This window comes from Quercus suber, unplaced genomic scaffold, assembly GCF_002906115.3.
Source record: "Quercus suber isolate HL8 unplaced genomic scaffold, Cork oak 2.0 scaffold_109, whole genome shotgun sequence".
Classification (NCBI taxonomy): domain Eukaryota; kingdom Viridiplantae; phylum Streptophyta; class Magnoliopsida; order Fagales; family Fagaceae; genus Quercus; species Quercus suber.
In genome coordinates this window covers 856,709-883,963 of record NW_027069574.1, presented here as the reverse complement: position 1 = coordinate 883,963, position 27,255 = coordinate 856,709, and the positions used below count along the sequence as shown (strand labels likewise).

Genomic DNA, 27,255 nt, shown 5'->3' with positions numbered 1-27,255 from the left:
AGGCCGAAAGTCCCAAGTACTTCTGCAGCCACTCGATTCCAACTTTACAATATTAAACCAACTTTGAGCAATTCTAAACAAGACTAAATACACTGTTTTGATCATGGTTTGCCAACATTACAAATTAGAGTTCTAAATACAAAAACTCCTAAGACCTTAGAACCTAACACATGCACTGGGTAATTTCTTTCACATATTTCTTTAAGGAACGTGCACTAGGGTGTCTATCTTCAAGATTTTCATATCTAAATTTCAAGGAACGTGCACTAGGGTGTGGATCTTCAAGATTTTCATGTGTTCTGTCCTCCAACTCCAACGGATAGTTTGGACTTGAAGTATAGTCTATGGCAAAATGAAGTATCTTTGATGACTCTATTTAGATGCCTCATGCATGTTGGGTTCTCTGTATTACAGCAAATCATATTTGTTTTATGAGTTATCATTTAGTATTTGCTTTCATGTATTTGGTTTATATTTGGTTTCCTTACTTTGTTATCATTATCCTTTCCATATCATTATCTTATCTTATTTTATCTTATCTTTTTATTTTTTAATCTTTTCTTTTCTTTTATTTGGTCAATTTGATGAGTGTTAATATTTTCTCTAAATAATGAGTCTTTTTTAAAAGAATATTACTTCAAATATATTTTGTTTGTGTAGGTATACATTTGTTTTTATTTCATTACAATATTATGGTAGAATTGCATCAATATATATAATATATTATGGTAGAATTTAGTTCATATTTGATTTCCTTACTTTGTTATTATTATTCTTTCATATCATTGTCTTATCTTATCTTATCTTATCTTTTTTTTATTTTGTCAGTTTGATGAGTGTTTAATATTTTCTAATTATTGAGTCTTTTTAAAGAGTGAGAATGATATATTTTTTTTTCTTTTTTTTGTCTATTTTTCTACTAACCACGCATTTTTTTACATTGTATTTAAAAAAAAAGAAACCACTCTCATGTTTTCTTACATTCCTGTTGTTTTGTTCAAATTCAAATATGAGTTCTATTTGAACTCAAATTACTTTTTTAAAACTCAAATTGATACTAAAAAAAAAAAAATTAGTTGAACATTGAATTAGAGTTTAGGAAAAAAAAAAAAAAACTTATTCTTTTACTGTGATTTAGAGTCTGAAAGAAAAAAAAAAAAAAAAAAAACTTTTAACTTCCACGTAAAATAGTGTTTACAAAATAGAATCACACTTTTTCAAACTCTACTTCAAATATATTTTGTTTGTATAGGTATATGTTTGTTTTTATTTCATTACAATATTATGGTAGAATTTTGTTTATATTTAGTTTCCTTACTTTGTTATCATTATCCTTTACATATCATTATCTTTATTTTGTTTATTTGGTTAGTTTGATAAGTGTCTAACATTTTTCTCTAATTAATGAATATTTTTTTAAAGAGTGGGAATGATATATATTTTTGTCTTTTTTTTGTGTGTCTAATTTTTCCACTAACCACAGTTTTTTACATTGTATTTAAAAATTAAAAAAAAAAAAAAAAAAAACTACTCTTACGTTTTCTTACATTGTTGTTGTTTTGTTTAAACTTTGAATATTGTTGATTGGGATTAGTTTTGTATTACTTTGTTGTCAATGGATTAAAATATAGTTTGTTGTATTTTGTCTAGTTTTGGTTACTTTATTGATCTTTATTTTTGGTGGGTCAGCCTCTTTGGTGATGATGGGCTATGTGTATTGTCTGGTGTAAAATAATGCATATTTTTAATTGATAAATTGAGTAAGTGCAATGGTTGTGGTCCAACTAAGCAATCCCTATGTTGTGCTTTGCGCCTCATGTTTGCATGTATATTTTGTTGCATTTATATGTGTATTATATCTTAGTAACCTATTAATTAAAGGTTATATTTTAGTAATGCATTTATATGTGTGTGCAAGACATTGAATATGGATCAACTATTTGATATGTGCATGCATCGTAGAGGGGTATTCATTACACATAGTGATACACATGTTGAATATGTTAGAGGGACTAAATCAAGGGTGTCAGATGTTGATATTGACACTCTTGCTGTTTTTGATATGCCTAAGTATGTCAAAAATATTAATATTATGAATGTAGCAGAATTTCTGTATCAGATTCCTCATATGGAACTTCGTAATGGCTTATCTCCATTGAATGAAGATGGTGATGTTAGGATTATACGTGATTGGTTAGAATTTGCATATGAAAAGTTAATACACATATATGTAAAGCATGTTGAAAAAGTTGTTGATAAGGATCAAGGTAATGAAGGTGACGATGAGCATGAGTTTTATGAAGAAGTTGATGAAAAGGCTGGAGTAGATGACAATTTTTTTTTCTTTGTTTTTTTTGTAAGGACCACACTGATTTGGTAGATGACAATGAATTTGATAGATATGAAAAACAATCCTCCCCTATTGACCCATACTCCCACATTAACCCATCCACCTACATTGTCTCATCCACTCACATTGTCCCCTCCACTCCCCGTGACCAATCCAACTTGAACTCTTATGAACAAAAAATATTAAATTAGGCACCCACTTGCTTTAGTGATGAGGAGCTTGATATAAAAAGTGGGGAAACTGATTATGGGCACTTTGATGTCTTGTGCACACATGTCAACTCTAAGGATGATGGAAAGCACCCCAAGTACACTAAATTTAGGGTTGAGGTGGCTCTGCCCGACCTTGTTTTTGAGAAGGGAATGTTGTTTAGTGAACACAAGGAGTTTAAGAGGGATGTGCAATTTTATAGAATCAAGTACGGATATCCATTGTTAATTGTTAAGAATAAATCTTGTTAATTGTGAGTGGCATATTTATGCCTCATGGGATCGTGAAAAAAACTCTTTGCTAATGAAATCCTATCGTGGAAAGCATACATGTTCTAGGGCTTTTTATAGTAGGATGGTGTCCATAAGATGGATTGCAGTTGTATGGCTAGAGGTGTTTAGAAGGAGACCCAATATCAAGAGTACTAAGATAAAGGCCTTATAATAAGTCAATTTCAAGTAGACATATCCATGGACAAAGCCTTTAGATCTAGGCAGATTGTATTGGAGATGTTTAAAGGAAGGTTTGCCTACCAGTTTGAAAGAGCTAGAGATTATTGTGAAGAGTTGAGATCTACTAATCCAGTCACCACAATTAAAATTAATTTACACACCCACATTGCACTTCAAACAAACGTATGTGTGTCTAGCTACTTGTAGAACTGGATTTATGGAGGAATGTAGACCAATTATCAGTCTTGATGCTTGTCATTTAAGAGGGTTTATGAAGAGGCAACTATTGGCAATGGTTGGAATTGATAGGAATGACGGGATGTACCCAATCTCGTTTGCTATTTGAGGGCGATAACAAGGACAATTGATCATGATTTTTGGAGTTGTTGGTAGTTGATATTAGTCCTTTGTGAGAACATGGCTAGACCTTTATTTATGATCAATAGAAGGTATGTAATTATTTGTGTAAGTTTAATATTATATTTGTTGTATAATATTATACTTAAATTTAGCGTTCAAATTATTTAATATCTACATACTAACCAATTTATTTATTTGGTTTTCAATATAGGGCTTACTTCCTGCTCTTGCAAAAGTTGCTCTTAAAACACATACATGGTTTTGTGTTAGGCATTTATATGCCAACTTCAAGAAGGAGCACAAGGGCAAACTATTTAAGGATTTAATGTGGGCAATAGCAAGAAAGACCACCAGACTTAGGTTTGAGGCAAAGATGGAGATGATGAGAAAGGTAGATGTTAATGCTTATGGGCATTTGATGGGTATTGACTATACACATTGGAGTAGACATGCTTTTAGTATATGGCCTAAGTATAACATGCTATTGAACAATCTTTGTGAGTCAATGAACTCTAAGATTGTTGATGCTAGGGATAAGTCCATATTGACTATGTGTGAGATGATTAGGAGGTATCTTAAAAAAAGGATCCCAAAAAACAGGAATACAATGTTGAAGAAGTCTGGCCCAATTTGTCCTAAGATTCAAGATTAATTAGAAGTTAACAAAAAAGTAACTAGGGATTGCACATTTACATGTTCTAGTGGATCAAATTTGAAGTGCGTTGTAAGGGAAAACAATTTGTAGTTGATATGGAGAAGCATACATGTGCTTGCTACAGATGAGATTTAAGGCATCTCTTGCAAGCATGTAGTTTCAACAATTACTTATAAGAAAGAAAAGGCAAAAAAATATATGCATAGCTATTAGAACGTTGAGACTTACCTTAGAACATACTTACACCCCATCCAGCTTACCAATGGTGAGGACTTTTGGCCAAATGCTGCGGGTGATAAGATTCTGCCTTCAAATATGTACAGCCTAGAAGACCAAAGGAGAACAAGAGGAAGAAAGCTGCTGATGAGGTACTAAGGATTTCATATAAGTTAAAGAAGTTATCTACCACACAAAAATGTGGCAATTGTGAACAATTGGATCACAACAAAAGAGGATGCAAATTACTCCCCAAATCTAGTAATGCTAGTGAGGGCCAAACTGAGCAAAGACAAGGAGCAACAGCGAATATAGGGAGCCAAAATCATGTATTAATACTTTCTAATTGCTAAATAAGATTTTTATTGTGCTATTGAGTTGCTAACTACAAACTTTTGAACTTGTAGGTTAGGAGAACAAGAGGCGATCATGTTTTTATGGGATTAAGAGTGGAAAAGGATCATCACCTATCAAGTGTTGCTGGAAGCCAATCCACTATAGTAATTTCCATATTATATATATACTACACATTGTGCTTGTTATTTGCATATTGCTAGTATTTGGTCATTGAGTTTGTTGTCCATACATGCTTACCATATGATCCAATGTATCTATTATTACAAGTCCAAATCCAAACAAGTGTAGCTAGAAGTAGTGAAGTTGGTAGATATGGAAAAAGAAATGGAACTATTGCTAGAAGAAGAGCTGGAAATGGAGCAGGAAAAGGGTGAGGAGCAATAGTAGTACTAGTTTGTAGGACCTTTTATATGTTAGGACATTTGATTGTTAGGACCTTTTGTGGTTATTGTTTTGTAAAGCTATCCATAAGCTTATTTGATGGTGTCAATGTAGAAAAGTAACCTATTTTATTTTACAAAAGCCTAATACCACTTTGGCAATATTTTATCAAAAACCCAAAACTATCAATTTTTGAGCAAACAATTATTCCATGAAAGCCCAAATATTATTTGGCAAAAATATTATATTACGCTCAAAGCCCAAAGTAAATAATTTTTGGCTACAACATATTTTGACATATTAAATTCTCTAGCAAATATGCAAACTCATGGGAAACATAAATTATATCTGACATATTACCCATCTCATAAAACTATTTATTCTACAAAATTCATGGGAATTATACTTATTTTACCCTTGACAAATTACAATTACATTACATCAATAAAAGCCCATGTATATTGCAAACCCATGCCAAGACTATTTATTTTGTAGGGACATGCAAGCCCAAGAGCTCAATGACAATGCCCAACCAAAATAGTCTAGCCCATGTGCCAAATCTCAGCAATTAAATCTTATGTGGGTGATTAAAATGGTTAGGCCGGTTATAATTCAGTTTTAGCACAACTAGACTAACAGCTATGACCCATTACAATCACTTTCAGTTTGTCAAATCAGGTCAGAGGGGGACACATGTCAAGCATAGATCAAACACTTCCTTGGCAAGCTAATTTCTAATAATTTTGACAAGACATAAAGGCTGGGTGATGTGTGAATTTTGAAGTTAGCCACCTTTTGTCTCTTCTCTAACAAATTCGGTCAAGAGGCTAAGGGAATCCATAACTAGACATTAGAAGCTTTCAAAATTACTACTAAATATCTCATTACCTTACTAAAAATATGTATTATTTGGTTCATAAACAAGCACATGAACCCTAATGGGAAAATTTAGAGAAATGTGATTTGAATGGCACTAAGGAGATCTCCAGTAGAGTTTCTATTTAGGGGCTCAAAGATTAACATCTAATATGAGTTGAAACAATCTGCCCAAGAAACTTTGATACTATTGGTAGATAACCAAGATCACTAGCCCTAATACATGCTCAAATTTCATTAGCTAAGGACAATCCAGCATTTAATGCTAAGTCAGAACCTTCAACTGATTTTACTTGAAACATCAAATAATTCTTAAAGCTGGACATACCATTCTTAATCAAATCCTATGATGGATCTTCTGAAAATTTATTGCTAATTGGGATAGATTTTAACTGAGATTTTTTGCTAAATACTCCCTTATACTCAACTATAAATAGAGCCATTTATCAACACAACAACATCACACCAATTTCTCATAAGTGTTCACTTTCTTGCTCTAAAATTAGCATTCTTAGCTCTTTAATGAGGTCTTGAGCTTCTGAATTCTTAGTTCTCAAGTTAGTAACTAAGCTCTCCAGTTCTTAGCTCATAAATACCCCTCATATTAGTACTCATAAATACTTATCCATTCTCCAGCAAATAATCCCAGCAATATAGCTAAATACTCTCTCACTACACATTCATACTACCAAAATGACCCTTACGACTCGCGACATATACAATTATTATGAGCATACCTTCGCATAAAAGTGATCTTGATGCGCTAGCTAGAATCTCTCTCTTCCTTCATCTCATACTAAGTTTTCTCTATCATTTGTCATAATGCATCCCATAGTATTTGTCTATTGTTTCACAATTGAAGGCTATAACGTATTTGTGACCATAGATTTTTTTCCTCATGTAATTATAACAGAGGAATCTCTCTCAATGGGCCCTTCTGATAATGATTTTGAGCATATGGACACTCTTCTCAATTTATGAAATTACTAACAGCTGGATATTTTTATTGCTCTGTTTTATTTTACTATTGGAATATTTTACTATCGGGATGTTTCTTTGTTGCAGTGGGCTTTTCTATTTGTGCTGACCTATTTGCTATAGGAAACGTCTTAGGCCTTCCTATAATCCTTGCTAGGCCTAACCTAGGCGAAAAGCATAAAAAGGGAATCTCTCAAAAAAGTTTCACCGATAGTCTTTGAGTTGTATTTTAAGCTCAATGTCAAGTCTCAGTTTGGCCCTCACCCAATTACTACACATTTGTCAAAGGGAAACTTTTTCCCCCCGATAGTTGTCTACTCTAACATCTACCATCTTGAATTATAAGCTGGTGCACATTTGAGAAAGCTTCTTGGTTGCTGTTATTTCTTGGGGTTGGTTTGAACCCCAAGACTCAAGGAATCCAGGTATCTTCCCATATATCAATTGAGGCCTCATCCCTAACTTTGAGACAAGCACCTTTTGCTAAGGTGGACCTTGTGCTCTAGATGCTCTTCCAAATCAAGGAACCACTTCCTTTATAAAGACCGACGAAATGTCTACCTCTCAACTTTGAATTCAGGATCCTTGCACAGTTGCAATCCTTCTTTGTCAATACCGTCCAAGCAAGCTTGAATAATAGAGCTTTATGAGTATTGAGGAAATCTTTACCTCTCAAGACCTCATAATGTGGCTCATAAGCAGTTGTTGTATGAGTTTTTGCATTAAAATTATGGTTTTGTGAGGAAAACACCATTCCTTTATTTGAATTTGAAGATGGGGTTTTATATCAAGCTTTGAAGGGTTTTAGTAACTGGTTTAAAGATAATGGATGAGGCCATGGACCTCTTTGGTGCTAATTTGATCTTTTAGCTCAATTTGCTTTTGTTTAGGCAAATGTTTGGCTTGATCTTTACATCATAAAGGGAAAGACTTAACCAATTGGGATTGGGTAATCTTTCCTAGCCATTTTTGGGCCTCTAGGGAAGCTAGCCATGTTGACATGATGCAGCCAAAGTCAACCAAGAAGCCAGCTTAGTCCAAAAACCTAATATGGAAACGTATGAAAGTTTTAGCCACACACAACAAGAGCTACAAGTCTCTATTTGAGTGAAAACTTTGGACATGTGACATTTTCCATGAGAACTAGGTCATGTAAGCATCCCCCAACTTTCATAACACAACCTATATTCAGGGATCTTGCAAAAAGGTTTAAAGAACCTACCCACACCAACCAAACCACTATCCCCTAAATCCCTCTTAAGAGCAATCGCATCAATTCGTGCAAAATTCATGTCTATTTTGCATCATAAAACATACTTTTTCTATTTTACACACTCATTTTTACAAAATACTCACATCAGTTTATCTATTTTATCATCTATTTTATTTAAATAATAACATTTATTTAATTTTTTTATTAACATGGCCCCACCCACCTTTTTCTTTCTTTTTCTCACGCCAAACCTCTCTTTTTCTCTAAACCATCTCCTTCTTTCTCATTTTCCTTTTCCTTCTTCCTTCTTCTCTTTATTCTTTCTTTTTCTTCAATAGATTTCTCAAACTCAAACCAACCTCACCGCCACCATCATCACACCGCTGCCAACAACCCAAGTCAGCCCCAATTACAATGACCCACCATTGCCACCTTTGATCTTGATGTAGTGCTGCATGGTCCCCACTTGACTTCATCTTGGTTTTGGTTAATTTTGGAGTTTGATTTCATCTGGTTCTTACTGGTTCTATAATGGGATATTGCTAGTTTTAGTTTTTGGGTTTGTGTATTATGATGGGTTATTGCTAATTTTAGTTTTTGGGTTTTTCTATTTGGGTGGTACCACCTTGATCTGTGGTTGAGGCTAGGTAGGGGTGGTTTGGTGATTTTGTTGTTGGAAGAAGATAGAGATCGGTGGTTGAGGCTGGGGCAGGGGTGATTTTGTGGTTTTGTTGTGAGAAGAAGACTGAGGAGAACAGCAAGATGAAGGGGGGGGGGGGGGGGGGGGATTTTTTTTTTTTTTTTGTGCACACTTGTCAACTCTAAGGATGATGAAGAGCACCCCAAGTACACTAAATTTAGGATTGAGGTGGATATGCCTGACCTTGTTTTTGAGAAGGGGATGTTGTTTAGTGAACACAAGAAGTTTAAGAGGGATGTGCAATCTTATAGAATCAAGCACGGATATCCATTGTTAATTGTTAAGAACAAATCTTGTTAATTGTAAGTGGCATATTTATGCCTCATGGGACCATGAAGAAAACTCTTTGCTAATGAAAACTTATCATGGAAAGTGTAAGGTTGAATTTAATCAACCATTTAGAAGCCATGTATTTAGGTGGGAATCATGTAAGAGTAGTGTGTGAGAGAGTGTAAAGAAAAGCTCAAGAGTATGCACTCAGCAGGGCCTCACAATTGGATCTCGCGACTGGTTATGGTTGGTAAGTCGCCAAAGGAGACACACGTGTGAAGCATGTAGAGGAGCTGAAGAGTCACGCCAACTGGAGCACTATAGGACAAAACTTCCAATCTGGCCAGGCAGTTAAGTCGCAACTCAGACTTGCAACTCAGTTAAGTTGCTAGACCACTCTATTTGGGAAAAATTGACTTTTAGCATTCCAAACACACACCAGTATAAATACCTTTTATATCCATGTATTGTAGAGAGTTTCCAGAGAGAATTTTGAGAGAGAAACCCTAGAAAAAAAAAAAAAGATTGACTCATACACAATCTTTATACTTTGATTCTCTAAATTCCTCTACTTTCACCATCTTCTTTGTTACATCCTTGAGAGGTACATTTACCCTAAGGGTCATCAAATAGCCCATGGCCCACAGCCCAACCCAAAAACTCGACAGCCCATCGGGCTAATGGGCGACCCGGCCCGTTGTTATGGAGGCCCATGAATAGTCCACTAGCCCAGTGGGTGAGGCCGTGGGTTAGTTTTTATGCCTATGGGTTAGTCCAGTAGCCCAACATGTTGCCCAGCCCGTTGGCCTAACTCGTTGGCCCAGCCTAATAACTCATAATTCATAACAAAAATATATAGGAAGTGTATGACGGATTGATCTTGAGATATTATAGAGGAATTTTTTAAGAAAACTCCCTCAACCACTAAGATACTCAAAGTAATTGTACTAAACTTAGTTTATTAAATATATATTTTTCTAGTAGTCTAGCAAATTTGAATTAACTATTTGATATTTTTTTTTATTAAAGATAAAAATAAAAAACTATTTAAAGCCTTAATAAAAAAAAATTAAATAGGTTTCCATTAACAAAACAAAAAATTAAATAGATTTAACTATAAAAAAATTTGTAATTATGTATTAAATTCTTTAATTCTTTCATTTAAAAAAAAATAGATTGATTCCCTTATAAAAAATTGATTCTTTCCTTATAAAAATAACTAAATAATACGCTAACACAAGCCTATAGATGGTCCATTAGGCCCAACTCGATAGCCCAGCTCGCTAAAGACAAAATGGGCATTGCCCATGGGCAGGGTCCTGGGCTAAGGTTTTCTCTTTTGGCCCAGCTCAACCCGACCCGTTAATTAGTTAATAACCCATTGTGCCCATGGGCCAAGTAAAAATGGGCTGGGCCAGCCCGACTCGGCCCATTGACAACCCTTAATTTAGCCAAATTCTTTTCTCACAATACCCATATCTGTGAGAATATTATTTGGTGCTTGGAAAGCAGTTAGGAAGGGATCAATTGATATTGGTTGATGCTATGAGCTATGGCAAAATCCGGTAAGCTAGAGAAGACAAAGGTTCGGCATAACCTCGTTGGAGTAAGAAGTTTGGAGGGTTTAAGTACACTGAGTAGTTAGGCTTGGAGGGTCTTCTGTTGTTCATATATCCCAACTTCATTCTCTAGTGGATTATTGACCACTTGGAGAGCGGTGGAGAAGTTTTATGCCGAGGACTTCGATTTCCTCTTCAATAACACATTACTGTGTTATCTTTGTGTTTGCATCTCTCTTCCCTTAATCTTTGCCATTTAATTTCTGCTATGGTTGTGATTTTATTTGGTTTAGATTGTTTTATCAATTCTGTTTTAACTTATTTTCATATTCCGCACTTACATTGTTTAATTATAAGCTTGAATTAGTAATTTGTATTTTGGGGGTCTAAACGTTCAAGATGTTTTACACACTATTTGAACATTCAGAAAGCATACATGTTCTAGGGCTTTTCATAGTAGGATGGTGTCCACAAGGTGGATTGCAGTTGCATGGCTAGAGGGGTTTAGAGGGAGACCCAATATCAAGAGTACTGAGATAAAGGCCTTATAATGAGTCAATTTCAAGTAGACATATCCATGGACAAAGCCTTTAGATCTAGGCAGATTGCATTGGAGATGCTTAAAGGAAGGTTTGCCTACCAGTTTGAAAGAGTTAGAGATTGTTGTGAAGAGCTGAGATCTTCTAATCCAGACACAACAACTAAAATTAATTTACACACGCCCACATTGCACTTCAAATAAATGTATGTGTCTAGCTACTTGTAGAACTAGATTTATGGAGGAATGTAGACCAATTATCAGTCTTGATGCTTATCATTTAAGAGGGTTTATGAAGAGGCAACTATTGGCAGCGGTTGGAATTTATGGGAATGACGAGATGTACCCAATAGCATTTGCTATTTGTGAGGGCGATAACAAGGACAATTGGTCATGGTTTTTGGAGTTGTTGGTAGTTGATATTGGTCCTGTGTGAGAACATGGCTGGACCTTTATTTTTGATCAATAGAAGGTATGTAATTATTTGTATAAGTTTAATATTATATTTGTTGTATAATATTAAACTTAAATTTAGTGTTCAAATTATTTAATATCTACATACTAACCAATTTATTTATTTGGTTTTTAATATAGGGCTTACTTCCTTTTCTTGCAAAAGTTACTCCTGAAGTACATACAAGGTTCTGTCTTAGGCATCTATATGCCAACTTCAAGAAGGAGCACAAGGGCAAACTATTGAAAGATTGAATGTGGGCAATAGCAAGAAAGACCACCAGACTTAGGTTTGAGGCAAAGATGGAGATGATGAGAAAGATAGATGTTAATGCTTATGGGCATTTGATGGGTATTGACTGGTACACATTGGAGTAGACATGCTTTTAGTACATGGCCTGAGTATTAACATGATGTTGAACAATCTTTGTGAGTCATTTAACTCTAAGATTGTTGATTCTAGGGATAAGTCCATATTGACTATGTGTGAGATGATTAGGAGATATCTTATGAAAAGGATCCCAAGAAACAGGAATACAATGTTGAAGAATTCTAGCCCAATTTGTCCTAAGATTCAAGATAAATTAGAAGTTAACAAGAAAGTAACTAGAGATTGCACATCTACATGGTCTGATGGACCGAAGTTTGAAGTGCGTTGTAAAGGAAAACAATTTGTAGTTGATATGGAGAAGCATACATGTGCTTGCTACAGATGGGATTTAACAGGCATCCCTTGTAAGCATGTAGTTTTAGCAATTGCTTATAAGAAAGAAAAGACTGGAAAACTATGTGTATAGCTATTAGAATGTTGAGACTTACCTTAGAACATACTTACACCTCATCCAGCTTACCAATGGTGAGGACTTTTGGCCAAATGCCGCAGGTGATAAGATTTTGCCTCCAAAGATGTACAGCCTAGAAGACCGAAGGAGAACAAGAGGAAGAAAGCTACTAATGAGGCATCAAGGATTTCATATAAGTTAAAGAAGTCATCTACCACACAAAAATGTGGCAATTGTGGACAACTAGGTCATAACAAAAGAGGATGCAAATTACTCCCCAAATCTAGTAATGCTAGTGAGGGCCAAACTGAGCAAAGACAAGGAGCAATAGCGAATATAGGGAGCCAAAACCATGTATTAATACTTTCTAATTTCTAAATAAGATTTTTATTATGTTACTGAGTTGCTAACTACAAACTTTTTGAACTTGTTGTAGGTTAGGAGAATAGGAGGCGATCATGTGTTTATGGGCTTAAGAGTGGAAGAGGATCATCACCTATCAAGTGTTGCTAGAAGCCAATCCAATATAGTAATTTCCATATTATATATATACTACACATTGTGCTTGTTATTTGCATATTGCTAGTATTTGGTCATTGAGTTTGTTGTCCATACATGCTTACCATATGATCCAATGTATCTATTATTACAAGTCTTAATCCAAACAAGTGTAGCTAGAAGCAGTGAAGTTGGTAGATATGGAAAAAGAAATGGAACTATCGCTAGAAGAAGAGCTGGAAAAGGAAGCTAGAAATGGAGCAAGAAAAGGGTGAGGAGCAATAGTAGTACTAGTTTGTAGGACCTTTTATATGTTAGGACATTTGATTGTTAGGACCTTTTGTGGTTACTGTTTTGTAAAGTTGTCCATAAGCTTATTTGATGGTGTTATTGTGGAAAAATAACCTATTTTATTTTACGAAAGCACAATACCACTTTGGCAATATTTTATCAAAAACCCAAAACTATCAATTTTTGAGCAATCAATTATTCCATGAAAGCCCAAATATTATTTGGCAAAAATATTATATTATGCTCAAAGCCCAAAGTTAATAATTTTTGGCAACAACATATTTTGACATATTAAATTCTCTAACAAATATGCAAACTCATGGGAAACATAAATTATATATGACATGTTACCCATCTCATAAAACTATTTATTCTACAGAATTCATGGGAATTATAATTATTTTACCCATGAGAAACTACAATTACATTACATCAATAAAAACCCACGTATATTGCAAACCCATGACAAGACTATTTATTTTGTAGGGACATGCAAGCCCAAGAGCTCAATGACAAGGCCCAACCAAAATAGTACAGCCTATGTGACAAATCTCAGCAATTAAAGCTCATGTGGGTGACTAAAATGGTTAGGCCGGTTATAATTCAGTTTCAGCGCAACTAGACTAACAGCTATGACCCATTACAATCACCTTCTGCTTGTCAAATTAGGTCAGAGGGGGACACATGTCAAGCATAGATCAAACACTTCCTTGGCAAGCTAATTTCTAATAATTTTGACACGACATAAAGGCTGAGTGATGTGTAAAGGTTGAAGTTGGCCACCTTCTCTCTCTTCTCCAACAAATTCAGTCAAGAGGCTAAGGGAATCCATAACCAAACATTAGAAGCTTCTGGAATTACTACTAAACAGCTCATTACCTTACTAAAAATATGTATTATTTGGTTCATAACCAAGCACATGAACCTTAATGGGGAAACTTAGGGAAATGTGATTTGAAGGGCACCAAGGAGATCTCCAGCAGAGTTTCCAGTAAGAGGCTCAAAGATTGACACATGATCTAGGGTGACACAATCTGCCCAAGAAACTCTAATACTAGTAGCAGATAACCAAGATCACTAGCCCTAATACATGCTTAAATTCCATTAGCTAAGGACAATTCGACATTTAATACTAAGTTAAAACCTTCAACTGATTTTACCTGAAACATCGAATACTTCTTAAAGCTGGACATACCATTCTTAGTCAAATCCTAGGATGGATCTTCTAAAAATTTATTGCTAATTGGGACAAATTTTAACTGACATTCTTTGCTAAATACTCCCTAAAACTCAGCTATAAATAGATCCCTTTATCAACACAACAACATCACACGAATCTTTCATAAGTTCTCTACTTACTTTCTTGCTCTAAAATTAGCATTCTTAGCTCTTTAATGAGCTTTTGAGCTCTCCAGTTTTTAGCTCATAAATACCCCTCATACTAGTACTCATAAATACTTATCCATTCTCCAACAAATAATCCTAGCAATATAGCTAAATACTCTCTCACTACACATTCATACTACCAAAATGACCCTTATGACTCACAACATATACAATTATTATAAGCATACCTTGGCATAAAAGTGATCTTGATGCGCTAGCTAGAATCTCTCTCCGTTCATCTCATACTAAGTTTTCTCCATCATTTGTCATAATGCACCCCATAGTATTTGTCTATTGTTTCACAATTGAAGGTTATAACATATTTGTGACCATGGAGTTTTTTCCTCATGTAATTATAATGGAGGAATCTCTCTCAATGGGCCCTTCTGATAATGATTTTGAAGATATGGACACTCTTCTCAATTTATGAAATTACTGACAGCTAGAGATTTTCATTGCTCTGTTTTATTTTACTATAGGAATATTTTATTATCGAGATGTTTCTTTGTTGCAGTGGGCTTTTCCATTTGTGTTGACCTGTTTGCTATAGGAAACGTCTTGGGCCTTCCTATAATCCTTACTAGGCCTAACCTAGGCAAAAAGCATAAAAAGGGAATCTCTCAAAAAAGTTTCACCAATAGTCTTTAAGTTGTATTTTAAGCTCAACGTCAAGTCTTGGTTTGGCCCCCACCCAATTACTACACATTTGTCAGAGGGAAACTTTCACACCCCCCCCCCCCCAATAGCTGTCTATTCTAACATCTACCATCTTGAATTATAAGTTGGTGCACATTTGAGAGAGCTTCTTGGTTGCTGTTATTTCTTGGGGTTGGTTTGAACCCCAAGACTCAAAGAATCCAAGTATCTTCCAATATAAAATTGAGGCCTCATCCCTAACTTTGAGACAAGCACCTTTTGCTAAGGTGGACCTTGTGCTTTGGATGTTCTTCCAAACAAGGAACCATTTCCTTTATAAAGATTGAGGAAATGTTTACCTCTCAAGTACTTTGAATTTAGGATCCTTGCACAGTTGCAATCCTTCTTTATCAATACCGTCCAAGCAAGCTTGAATAATAGAGTTTTATGAGTATTGAGGAAATCTTTACCTCTCAAGACATCATAATGTGGCTCATAAGTAGTTGTTGTATGAGTTTTTGCATTAAAATTATGGCTTTGTGAGGAAAACATCATTCCTTTATTTGAATTTGAAGATGGGGTTTTATATCAAGCTTTGAAGGTTTTTAGTAAGTAGTTTAAAGATAATGGATGAGGCCATGGACCTCTTTGGTGCTAATTTGATCTTTTAGCTCAATTTGCGTTTGTTTAGGCAAATGTTTGGCTTGATCTTTATATCAAAAAGGGAAAGACTTAACCAATTGGGATTGGGTAATCTTTCCTAGCCATTTTTGGGCCTCTAGGGAAGCTAGCCATGCTGACATGATGTAGCCAAAGTCAGCCAAGAAGCCAGGTTAGTCCAAAAACCTAATATGGAAACATATGAAAGTTTTAGCCACACGCAACAAGAGCTACAAGTCTCTATTTGAGTGAAAACTTTGGACACGTGACATTTTCCATGAGAACTAGCTCATGTAAGCATCCCCCAACTTTCATAACACAACCTATATTCAGGGATCTTGCAAAAAGGTTTATAGAATCTACCCACACCAACCAAACCACTATCCCCTAAATACCTCTTAAGAGCAATTGCATCAGTCCATGCAAAATCTGTCTATTTTGCATCATAAAACATATTTTTTCTATTTTACACATCCATTTTTACAAAACACTCACATCAGTTTATCTATTTTATCGTCTATTTTATTTAAATAATAATATTTCTTTAATTTTTATTAACATGGCCCCACCCACCTTTTTCATTCTTTTTCTCACGCCAACCCTCTCTTTTTCTCTGAACCATCTCCTTCTTTCTTGTTTTCCTTTTCCTTCTTCCTTCTTCTCTTTATTCTTTCTTTTTCTTCAATAGATTTCTCAAACTCAAACCAACCTCATTGTCGCCGTCATCACACTGCTGCCAACAACCCAAGTCAAGCCCAGTTACAACAACCCACCTCCGCCACCTTCAATCTTGATGTAGTGCTGCATGGTTCTCACTTGACTTCATCTTGGTTTTGGTTAATTTTGGAGTTTGATTTCATCTGGTTCTTGCTAGTTCTATGATGGGATATTGCTAGTTTTAGTTTTTGGGTTTGTGTATTATGATGGGTTATTGCTAATTTTAGTTTTTGGGTTTTTGTATTTGGGTGGTACCACCTTGATTTGTGGTTGAGGCTAAGCAGGGGTGGTTTTGTGATTTTGTTGTTGGAAGAAGATAGAGATTGTTGGTTGAGGCTGGGGCAGGGGTGATTTTGTGGTTTTGTTGTGAAAAGAAGAGAGAGGAGAAGAGCAAGATGAAGAAGGGGGGGGGGGGGAGAGAAGAAAAGAATAAAAAAAATCATTTGCATATGAACAATAACCGTGCATATATGCATGGTTATTGTAGTAGTTTTGTATATTTGCACATTTTTGTAAGCACTGACATAAGTGTTTTTTGGGTTAAAATGTACAAAATTGAGCACTTTTTGTATTTTGCAAATTTTTGCACCTACTGATGCAGGTGCTCTAAGATGCATGAACTCAATCCATGCAAAAGAGAATAAATTGGGATAAAGGCCATGAATCTAGTCCAAGAATAATAAATCGGACTTAGCTTGCATTGGGCTTGTAATATTTTACGAAAATAGGTATCAACAGTTTTATATGCTTAAATCGAGTATCATAGTTACGAGCTTATCCATGATCAGCTAATAATATTAGAGATCGTATCATACTTACGAACTTATCCATAATTAGCTGATTTTTTGTTTGTTTGTATGTATTTGTGCGGGGCTGATGGTGGGAATTTAGGATTACATATAAACTATGTAATAATTTTATAGTTAAAAAAAAAAAAAATTTAATTGCATGATTGAAAAAGCATAGTGTCTACTGATAAACTTTTTAGACACTACCATGATTAGTGTGGTATACCACGATTAATGAAACATAAAATGAAACTCAAAATGAAACATAAAATGAAACTCAGTGAAACAAGCGCATTTGTTTGCAAACCTTTGCACAACCCGTCGGCCACACACACCCAATGAGAATAGTCTGAAGGGTTGATAATTACGCATACATAGCCAACTATTGAGCTAAATGTAATTGCGAGTACCCCGAAAACAAAATTATGCAACGACAATACAATCAAGCATAAAATGTCCTAAAAAGGCGAGCGAAACAACCGAGATAAAGGAGCTGGCAAGCTTCGCTGCTCCTGTTAGGTGAACCTTTCCCACTCTACTCAATACTAGTGGCTGCAGACCTATCTGGGAATGCCAAGAGAAAAATGGCTATAGCCATCGCCATCAGACCAGTCAAGTGAGGTCCAAGCCTAGTTCCGAAATTGGTGTCGTTGGCTTTTTCTGACGACGTCGATGATGTTGGAGTGGGTGTTGCTGTTGAAGCATTTGTGAAGATCGCAGCGTCTGAGGAGCCAGCAGCTAGCCCTAACAGCTCTGTCCAATCCAAAAGACACGATACAAAGTTAGCAATTAATTAACTTTGTCACACTTCGATTTTACTTCGTCAGCTCTCAAATTTTAATACGTAGAAGGCCAAAGGGCAAAAGGAGAATGAAAACATGGAAGTATGGAACTTCTTACAGCTTAGACATAAGTTATTGGCTCTAAATTAAATGAAGTTGGCTACACAGCAATAGAGTTAAAAAAAAATTAAGGTCACAATCTATATGTTAGATATATGTATCACTCTTCTCACAATATGTAGGTCCACAATATGTGGGTCCCATAATATTGATTTGAGGCACTACAAGAAAGCATATGCATATATTTAATACATCATAAATGAGATACCTTATTCTATGGTGGACTTTGAATTTTCATTGATTGACACTACATACTAAGATTTACGATGAAATTGACGTTTGAAAGGTCACTTTCAATATTTCAATTTTGTATTTAATTTTCTTTTGATGATTCAATAGCTAAAAGTGGAGAGGATTTGAGTAGGTCTATGTTAGAAATAGTAAGAAGTATCAATTGAGTTACAAATATTTTTTTTTTTTTACTTGTAAAAAGAGTTTTTCTAAAACCGCAATTTTTGTCATAGCTCTAAAGTGGCAATTTGTGAATATCTACTTATCATTTTCATATAAATTTACCATTTTTTCTCTAATATTCATAATTAAGCACATTAAAATTGTAGCAAAAATTGTGTCCATAGATATTCTTTTGCAGAAAACGCCGTTCACCCTTGTATTTGAGGGAGATGATAGAAACAATATTTATCTAGCAGCCATGATGTTGATTACAGCCATTGCAAACTTAACCATCGACAGCATAAACAAATTACAAATAAATTAGTTAAGTCATCATACATAGCCGACAATAAGTGCACAACTTACAATTGGCAGCAGCATAAAGGCCCTAAGTATTTAACCAGTAACCACTACCTGCCTAGATGTCTTGCTGTCCTTCATTAAATAACAAAGAGGGACAGTTAGACGCTGGGAGGTTGGACTGTACTTCTTGTAATTTTCTTAAAGGCCCTTTCAAATTTATTCCTCGATCACTCTAGGAATTTTTCTAAAAGCAATAACCAATCTGACAGTGATATATTTACATATACTGTTCATATAAATTGTACACATTTGCATGAACAGTGTACAATAATGTAAAGTGTATGTAAACATTTTTACGTTACATTTGCATGAATAATGTACAATAATGTAAAGTGTATGTAAACATTAAATGTAAAAGCATAATTTTCTTCTGCTAAAAAAAAAAAAAAAATTTAGGTAGGTTTAACTCAATTATTTTCTCATTTCCTAAAGCGTGGACTTGGGGAATTATATAAAACAAGTTCACGGCTCACCTCATAAATTATGTTGAGTATTGCTGTCTCCAATTGTCAAAGGGATTCATCTTAACCTTGAAGGTGAAATAGTTCATACCTTTAGGACTGTAGCAGAACTGCAGAACTACTGCCATGAATTGTGCAATTTGCTTGCAAGTAAAATTTCTCTATGCACCACATGCGGTGACAGGCTATCTATACTATTACAGCTTATATGGGAGTAGGGTTTGGTGAATGGAATGGAAATTTTAATGAATATTCCTATGTGGTATATCATATATGCTTACATATATAGTATACCACCACATTAGGGTTTTCTTTTTCCTTAATTACATTAATGTTTTTATTACCTCTGAGAAGTTAATAGCAAGTTATTAGCGATATCTCAAAAGAAAAATGTTATTAGCATATTAATAAAAGTCATAAGGCAATATTGTCAAAATGTTTTTTTTTTTTATTAACAAGGAAAGGGTGAACTCGCAGATGTGTTCATTGCCCCCACTTCATTTTAACCTTGTAATAGGTGGCACGGGACCACCTGAGCACTAAACTGGGGCAACATTGCCTACATGATTATAACAATATTTAGCATATGCATTGACTGGATTTGGGCTTACAGGTTTCTTTCTTTTAATTGTATCAAGGGTATATATAAGCAATGTTGTTATAAAATTTTCATTTTCATTTCTTTTACATTACATAAGAAGCTCCTTTCTGGTTTTCTTACATTCATTTCCTTCCAAATATCCAGCAGAAATATAAATATTTTAATGAATGATGTATCTATTCCAATTTCTTTTTATTAATCTATTCCAGTCCTTTACTCTCTTCGGATGAAATCTTTTGAATACCCAAAATAACATTAGAATAATTACCTACTTAATAAAATATGAAAATTATGCTCAAGTCTAAGATAATAATAACAAAAGCTTTCGGTTTTAAATGATAGTGGAGTGGTAATAACATCTTTTTTGTGGTGACATGAAATTTTTTTTCTTTTCCTTCATTTTTAGTCTTCCTAGCTGTCCCACATCTAACTTCTTGTATATTTATACTATGTACCTGTATTGCATATTCTGAATTCCTCACACTATCATCTATTTTAAAACAGTTTAAAACAAAATCACATGCATGGTATATATAAATTATTTCTACATACTCCCTAATTAAAATCACCATCCTGAGAGTGCCAAGGCAGTCAGAAATAAAATCATTGAATCAAACACACATTGAGAGAGAGAGAGACTCACTAGGGCAATCACTAACGCTAGAGTTTTTCAAGCTGCATGCAGTGGGGAGCTGAAGCAGCCTAGCCTCCTGGATTCCCAAACTCTTGATAGTTTCACTACCATTGTGAGTCTGCTGAATCATGTAACACAAGCACTCCGGGTCACTGTCCCTGATTCCCTTCACTGATGTGCAACATTCCTTCGTTGGCGTTTCCGATTTCCCTGTTGCGAAGTTCAGGCACTGAGTCACTTTCGAAATTTCCTGGCCACACTTTTCTGCCAAACCTGCTCCACTAACCTCACAAACCAAACCACACAACAACACAAAAAATAAGAGGAACATTTTATGGGATTGCCCTTTCATTTTGTTCATCATCTTTGTTAGTTTTTCAAGTTTGAACGCTTGGAAAAGTGAAGAAAGCTAGCTTTGCTATAAATAATGTAATAAAGGAGGATAGGTGTGAAAATTAAGAATTCTGGACTTAGCTATGAGGAAGGTGGCTATTTAATGGTAGCAGAGTAAATTGAATATTATAATTTCATCTGGGCTGACACGTCAGCACTGCTTTACCATTGGACGGTTCAGATAAATTTGGAGTTGTTCAGTAAGTGTCCGTGTCTGAGATTTAAATGAAGATTTAATAGGGTGGTTGGGTTGCCATTATTGTGCCCAATGGAATTATTTGCAAGGAGGACCAGTACCACGAATTAGTTAGGTTCACAGCTTTCACCAAAAGTGTGTCGAGCTACATGCAACGTGGCACAGCTGCACAGCTTTGCCTTTGATATATATGCATGTAACGCTGAAGTTCTGAATCTGGTGTTGATTGTGAAAGTCAAAAATATTGGACGCTGAAGATTCAAAATACAGAAGAATTGATCGGACCACAAGGGATGGGAATGTAACGTTCTTGTTTCCTTGGGGAATGGTAACTAATAAGACAACATGGCACTCGTATTAATATGGCCTTATCCATGGAAGCTTGATACGAGTTTATTACAATATATTGGGAAGCCTTATATTTTGGGATATTTTTATTTGGGTCACTCATTTTTGAAAACATTACTCATAAAGGGGATGTGTAGTTTGGTGGGAAGAGTCTTTCATGTAAAGCTTTACATAATGCTTAGAAAGAGTTGAGTAATTTGAGAAGTAGTACTTCAACAAATAGTTTGTGCTCATAATCTTGTGATACATGTAGTATTATTCTTATATCAAAGACTCTTTTTCATTCAGCAAATTGCTAACATGGCTAATAGAATGCTGACCTGACACGCATAACCAATAAAATAATAAAAATATATTTAATTAACATTAAAAGCTACATCAACATTTTAATTAAATAAAAAAATATAAAGCAGGTTTTATTAAATGAAAAAGATTTTGCTTAACGTGTTTTATTTTATATGGGACACATCATAAAGGAAAAAGAAAACTTACTTTGGGTTCAGCTTCTGTCCAGGGTCAGTGGCGCGAATCCAACGTGTCCAGTGGCACTGGCCACTCGATAGAAGCCAGATCCACTTACTTCCTTAATTTTAAAAGAAAAGGGAACAAAAGTAATTGAAAAAAATCTACAATTCTTTTTCTTTTGGTTTCTTAGCAACCAAACAAACACGACGAATTCAGGTTTAAGAAAAACAAATAGATGGAGGTTTCAACTCAAGGCTTTCTCTCAAATTCCTTTCTATACCAAAATGGTAGAGAGCTTGACCCAAACTCCTTGTTGGATGATTTGGGCAACCAACCTATTAAAATATAGCTCTCCTAAGAGCATCAACATTAAATGTTCTAAAAAAATTATATTTTAACAAACCAAAAAATTACTTTATCTATTTAACATAACATTTAACATTACACTCTATATAAAATCTTCTATTCTTCTATTCACATATTAAAGGTTTGTTTGGTTGGAGGAGTGGAAAAGTGGGAGGATAGAAAATAGAGAGAGTATAGAAAAGTGGGATAATAGAAAATATTTTAGTTTTCCCTCATGATGTTTGGTTTGGAGTGGAAAAGTAGAGGAATAGAAAATGTAGTTTGTATAAATTTACTTTTATGTCTCGATTAGATTAAAAAAGAAAGAAAGAAGGGATGAACCAAAATAAACAAAACATATGAAAAAAAAAAAAAAAAAAAAAAAAAAAAGTAGCTGTTGAACAAAAATGAAAAAACTAAAAATTAAAAAAAGAAAAAAAGAAAAAAAAGAAGCAAAACCCGGTTAACATTGAGCAAAAGCACAGTTGCACAGGAGTGCTATAGTCCATTTTTGTTCTCTCTAATTTTCTCCTCAATTTGGAGAGAAAACATTTTGGTGAGCCCGAGAAGAAAACACCCGGGCTCTACTAGTTTTTTTTTCCTCCCTTCCCTTCAGCCAAACACACACCAAAAATATTTTCTCCTTTTTTTTTAATCCTCCTTAAAATCCACCAAACCAAACATACCCTAAAATAATATTATAACCCATTAAAACAACCTGAAAATTTTGCAAAATCCATAGTACCACCTGTGGACGCTAAACTCTCGCTTTCTCGAGGTTCGTATAACACATTGGGTCTTTGGCGATGTAACTCTTTGTGTGCACGTGTTTCTAGGGTGAGGTGTGTGAGTCTCTTTTTATTATTTTATTCTAAAGAGTTGTCACCAACTATTGGTTTTGTATTAGGTGTGATTGGTCACGTATTTGTTTAATTCATTTTTTACTTACCTAATTAACTAAAAACCAATTCAAGGGTAATTAATTAATTAAGGTAGACCAAAGTCTCAAACCAAAAATCTTAGACTCAAAAGTTCGGGTACTGATAAAGAAGGTGTTAGGCACCCCACACAGTTTATCCAAAGGATAGTACCCAATTTTAATTTTAATTCCAGCATTAACGTTTTAGATAATAATAATAAAAATTAGATAATTGACATTTGGTTTCTGAAAAAGATTTTTGTACATACAATAAATAAATAAATATATATATTGTGGGGTTAGGATTTATGGCCCAAGCCCAAAATAATAAATTTGTAAAGTGTTGGTGATAGAGCTAGGTTGATTATGGAATTTACAACGGTTGATTATAACCTTCAAGTATAAACCAGCATAAAGATACATGTGAAGACAAAATAAGTTGAAGTCTGAAGAGGTTTTATAATAAATTGAATAATAATTACAGTTCTTAGAGCTACAGTAAAGCCTTTTTTTTTTTTTCCTCTCTCGTATCTCCTTTCTTCCTTTTTTCTTTCTATCAGGAGCCCTTCTTCGTTATATAGCATCCTTCCCCATCATCTCCATCGTCCACTTGTTCTTCATCTGTCTACCTACTTGAGTGTATGTCATGTCATGTATCTTCTTTAGATTTTTGTGAGTGGCGGTAGCTGAGGTTACACTGTTCAGGAGCCTTCTCCACATTAATACAGCCAGAAAATCAGATGCAGTGCATTTAATGTGGTGGTGGCAGATTTTCCTTTTAGATATTTCTCCATTCTTCTTATCTCCAAGCATGTCCAAAACTTATCCAGATTGCTGAAGTCATTAGTAAGCTCATTCGAACCCCCCAGATATTTATTTGACAAGAATCTTTACATCCGAGGAGAATTATCTCTTCGGAAGGCTGGTGCTCTCTTCGGATGGATCTTCTTCACTCTCAAGTATCTTTCTTTCATGCGGAGTACTTCTCAACAATTTTAGCCTTTTCGGACACACAGTAACCTTCACATAGGGCTTTGGGCTCAATATATAAGTTTGAGTTTCTGCCCCCCACATATATATATATATATATACGAGTATTTATTTACATATAGCATATCATGTGAATATTTATGGCAAAAAATTATTTACAAAAAAAACATGTAAAATATATGTACATAACATGTGAGAAACTAAATTTAAATATGTATAACTAGCATGTAAGTATAATGTCTATTACATATCTAACAAGTGAATATGTACAACATAAAATAAAAGGAAAGGGAAGGAATGATGTCACATTTTAGCAAATTTATCCTTCATTTTCTCATTCTCATGCACAAATATAATAACCAAAACATTAGTGCCAAGCGGAGGGAGGAATATGTTAGCTTTATTGGTGTCTATTGGTTCAATGGAAGTGAACCACAGACACAAACCTAAAAAAGAATGCAATTCCAACAGATTCTAAACAATGCACATGAAAAAGACCTTTAAAACTTATCTTTGGAAAGATGAGAAATTTCTTTTAGGAACACTCATGACTTTTGAAAAACTTTTAATTAGAAACTAAGTGTGGGAGCAAATGATCCAAGCACATATTTAGGCTTTGGGCCCTATTCAAGGATGATTAAAGATCCATATGTGCATGAACAAAAATCTGACATGAAGGTAAGAGGTCCGAGGAGAAAAGGGCGAACTAGTCCACTAACTGAGGATCTCGAGGAGCAAAGGCACTTCGGGAATACTTTAAGTAATTGCCTATACCAGAAAGTAGAGCTTTAGGGAAGACACAGAGTTGTACAAGCAACGGAAAAAAGAAATATTTGGGAAGGTGACTGCCACCTCCACATTTAATGCACTACACCGACTGACCTAGCCACATTTATGAGAAAAAGACACCTGAACAGTGTTTTCACAGCTCATAGCCCTCTCTACCACCTCTAGAAGGGTCTTGATGGGACAAGCGTCCAAAGGGTTTCCTTGAGTTGTACAGTTGGAGGGCTGAGATACAACAGAGGGGACTACATAAGGAAAGGATCCCCACAAAAATGGGGATACTGATCTGACACAAACGGAGAGAAAAGAAGAGAAAACAAAACCTCATTGTAAAAAGAACATCCCTGATCTTTTAATGAACAACTCCTCCTTGGACTTGCCTGAGGGAGATTTTACACTAAATTTGTGTCTCTTGCACTTATATTAATAACGTTAGCCCAACTTTTCTCAAGTCTGACTTTGCTTGGCATTCTAGTTGGCTCATTAAACCCACTCTCTTACAAATCTATTGTTTTGGGCTTGTTGTGCTAGGTCACACTATTTTAAGTGAGCTTAGGCCACAATTCTATTCCCTACACTAAGGTTTACACTTTTTTTTTTTTTTTTTGGGGAAAAAGGGATTCTCTTAATTTAACATGAAAAATTGTTTTCTTTGATGTAAAAGGAATAAAGAATGTGTTAATTTTAAGGAACTGAATTTGAAAAACAAAAGCATTTTTTTTTTTTTTAATGAAAAAGAGTTGGGTTTTTAAGAAAATGGATTCCATGGTTTTTGTTAATCTTGAAGATAGAAAGAACTTGATTAAAAAAGATTTTAAAAGGATGAAATGTTTAAACATTAAAAACCATTTTATTTTAAGAAAATAGTTTCCATGGTTCATTGAAAACCACAGTTTTCAAAGTGAACTAAACTTTTTTTTTTTTTTAATAAAGAAGGGTAACCAAAAAGTTTTCATGAAAATAAAGTTTAAGCTTAAAATCCATTTGTAAAGAAAGTTCAAAACAAAGAAAAACAAATGTATTTTTTTTATAGAAAGATTTTTAGAACCTTAGTTAAAACATGAGAAAATGACTGATTTAAAGAAAATGGTTTCCATGGGTTTTCTCATAAAAGGGGTTTTAGGGTTAAACATCCATGGTTTTTATTCATCTTGAAGAACATAATATGAGAAGGTTATCTTAAGAAAAAATAATAATTTCAAGGAAATTTCTCTTAAATAAGTTTTAAACCTTATCACATCCAAGTTATAGGTTCTTTTCCATGTTGGGAAATGGGAGTCATGGCGAATCTACCATTTTTAAGGAATAAGAACGTAAACAATAAACAATAAATAATAAACATACACAAATAGAGAGATATAGAACAATATGAAAAGAGCAAAAAGAATAGATTAACAACATAAAAAAGAGAGCATTTCAATGTATATAGAATGATGTATTTACAAAGAGATAAGGAAAGAAAATGGTGTAGCTATGAAAAAAGATACCCATTTCTATTACAAAGCTTACCTAAGAGTTTTTGGAGGTGTAAAAATAGTGAAAGAGGGGCTGGAGTTTATGTTTTGAATAGGGTTTCCTAAAGAAAAAAGAGAGAAACTAAAAGCTAGAGAAATTCCTAAGAGAAAAAGAGGAGAATTTATAGAGGGGTGAGATGCAACATCTCACCCAACCGCATATTGTCTTGATGCACACACAATTTCACATTTTGCCTTTTTCCTCTTTTCAACCCTATTTTAAGGCTGTTGTTTAGAGGTCTTCCCGAGCTCAGATATCTTCAAACTTGGTGTCCTTGGAAAGGTCTAGAGGTCCATTTGGATATAGCTGAAAACTGAAAACAACTGTCGCAAAATAATTTTTAAATGTGTGAATAATACTGTGAGACCCATTTTTAATGAAAAAAATTGCTGAAAAGTAAAGTTTGTGGTCCTATGAACAGTAAACGGGACCACTGATGTGCTGAATAAGGGCTGAAAAGTCAAAATTTTCGGCTACTGTTCATGCACAGTGCATGAACAGTAGCCTTTGTCTCCGAAAACGCGTGCAAAAAAAAAAAAAAAAAAAAAAAAAGGAAAAGAGAAACGCAAATGCAGAAATCATTTGTATCCAAACATACACTAGATGTCTAGTTTCCAT

The 27,255-nt window shown here is 34.5% G+C and overlaps 1 protein-coding gene across 1 annotated transcript; it reads right to left on the bottom strand.

Annotated features, from left to right (window-relative positions):
• Positions 1–17,607: 17,607 nt before the first annotated feature.
• LOC112038142 (non-specific lipid transfer protein GPI-anchored 1) lies at positions 17,608–21,141 on the bottom strand. Its single transcript, XM_024070959.2, has 2 exons — positions 20,690–21,141; positions 17,608–18,079 (listed from the first exon to the last, which is right to left on the bottom strand). Exons 1-2 carry the CDS (start codon positions 21,042–21,044, stop codon positions 17,862–17,864), a joined length of 573 nt encoding a protein of 190 aa, XP_023926727.2. The 5' UTR covers positions 21,045–21,141; the 3' UTR covers positions 17,608–17,861.
• Positions 21,142–27,255: the final 6,114 nt, after the last annotated feature.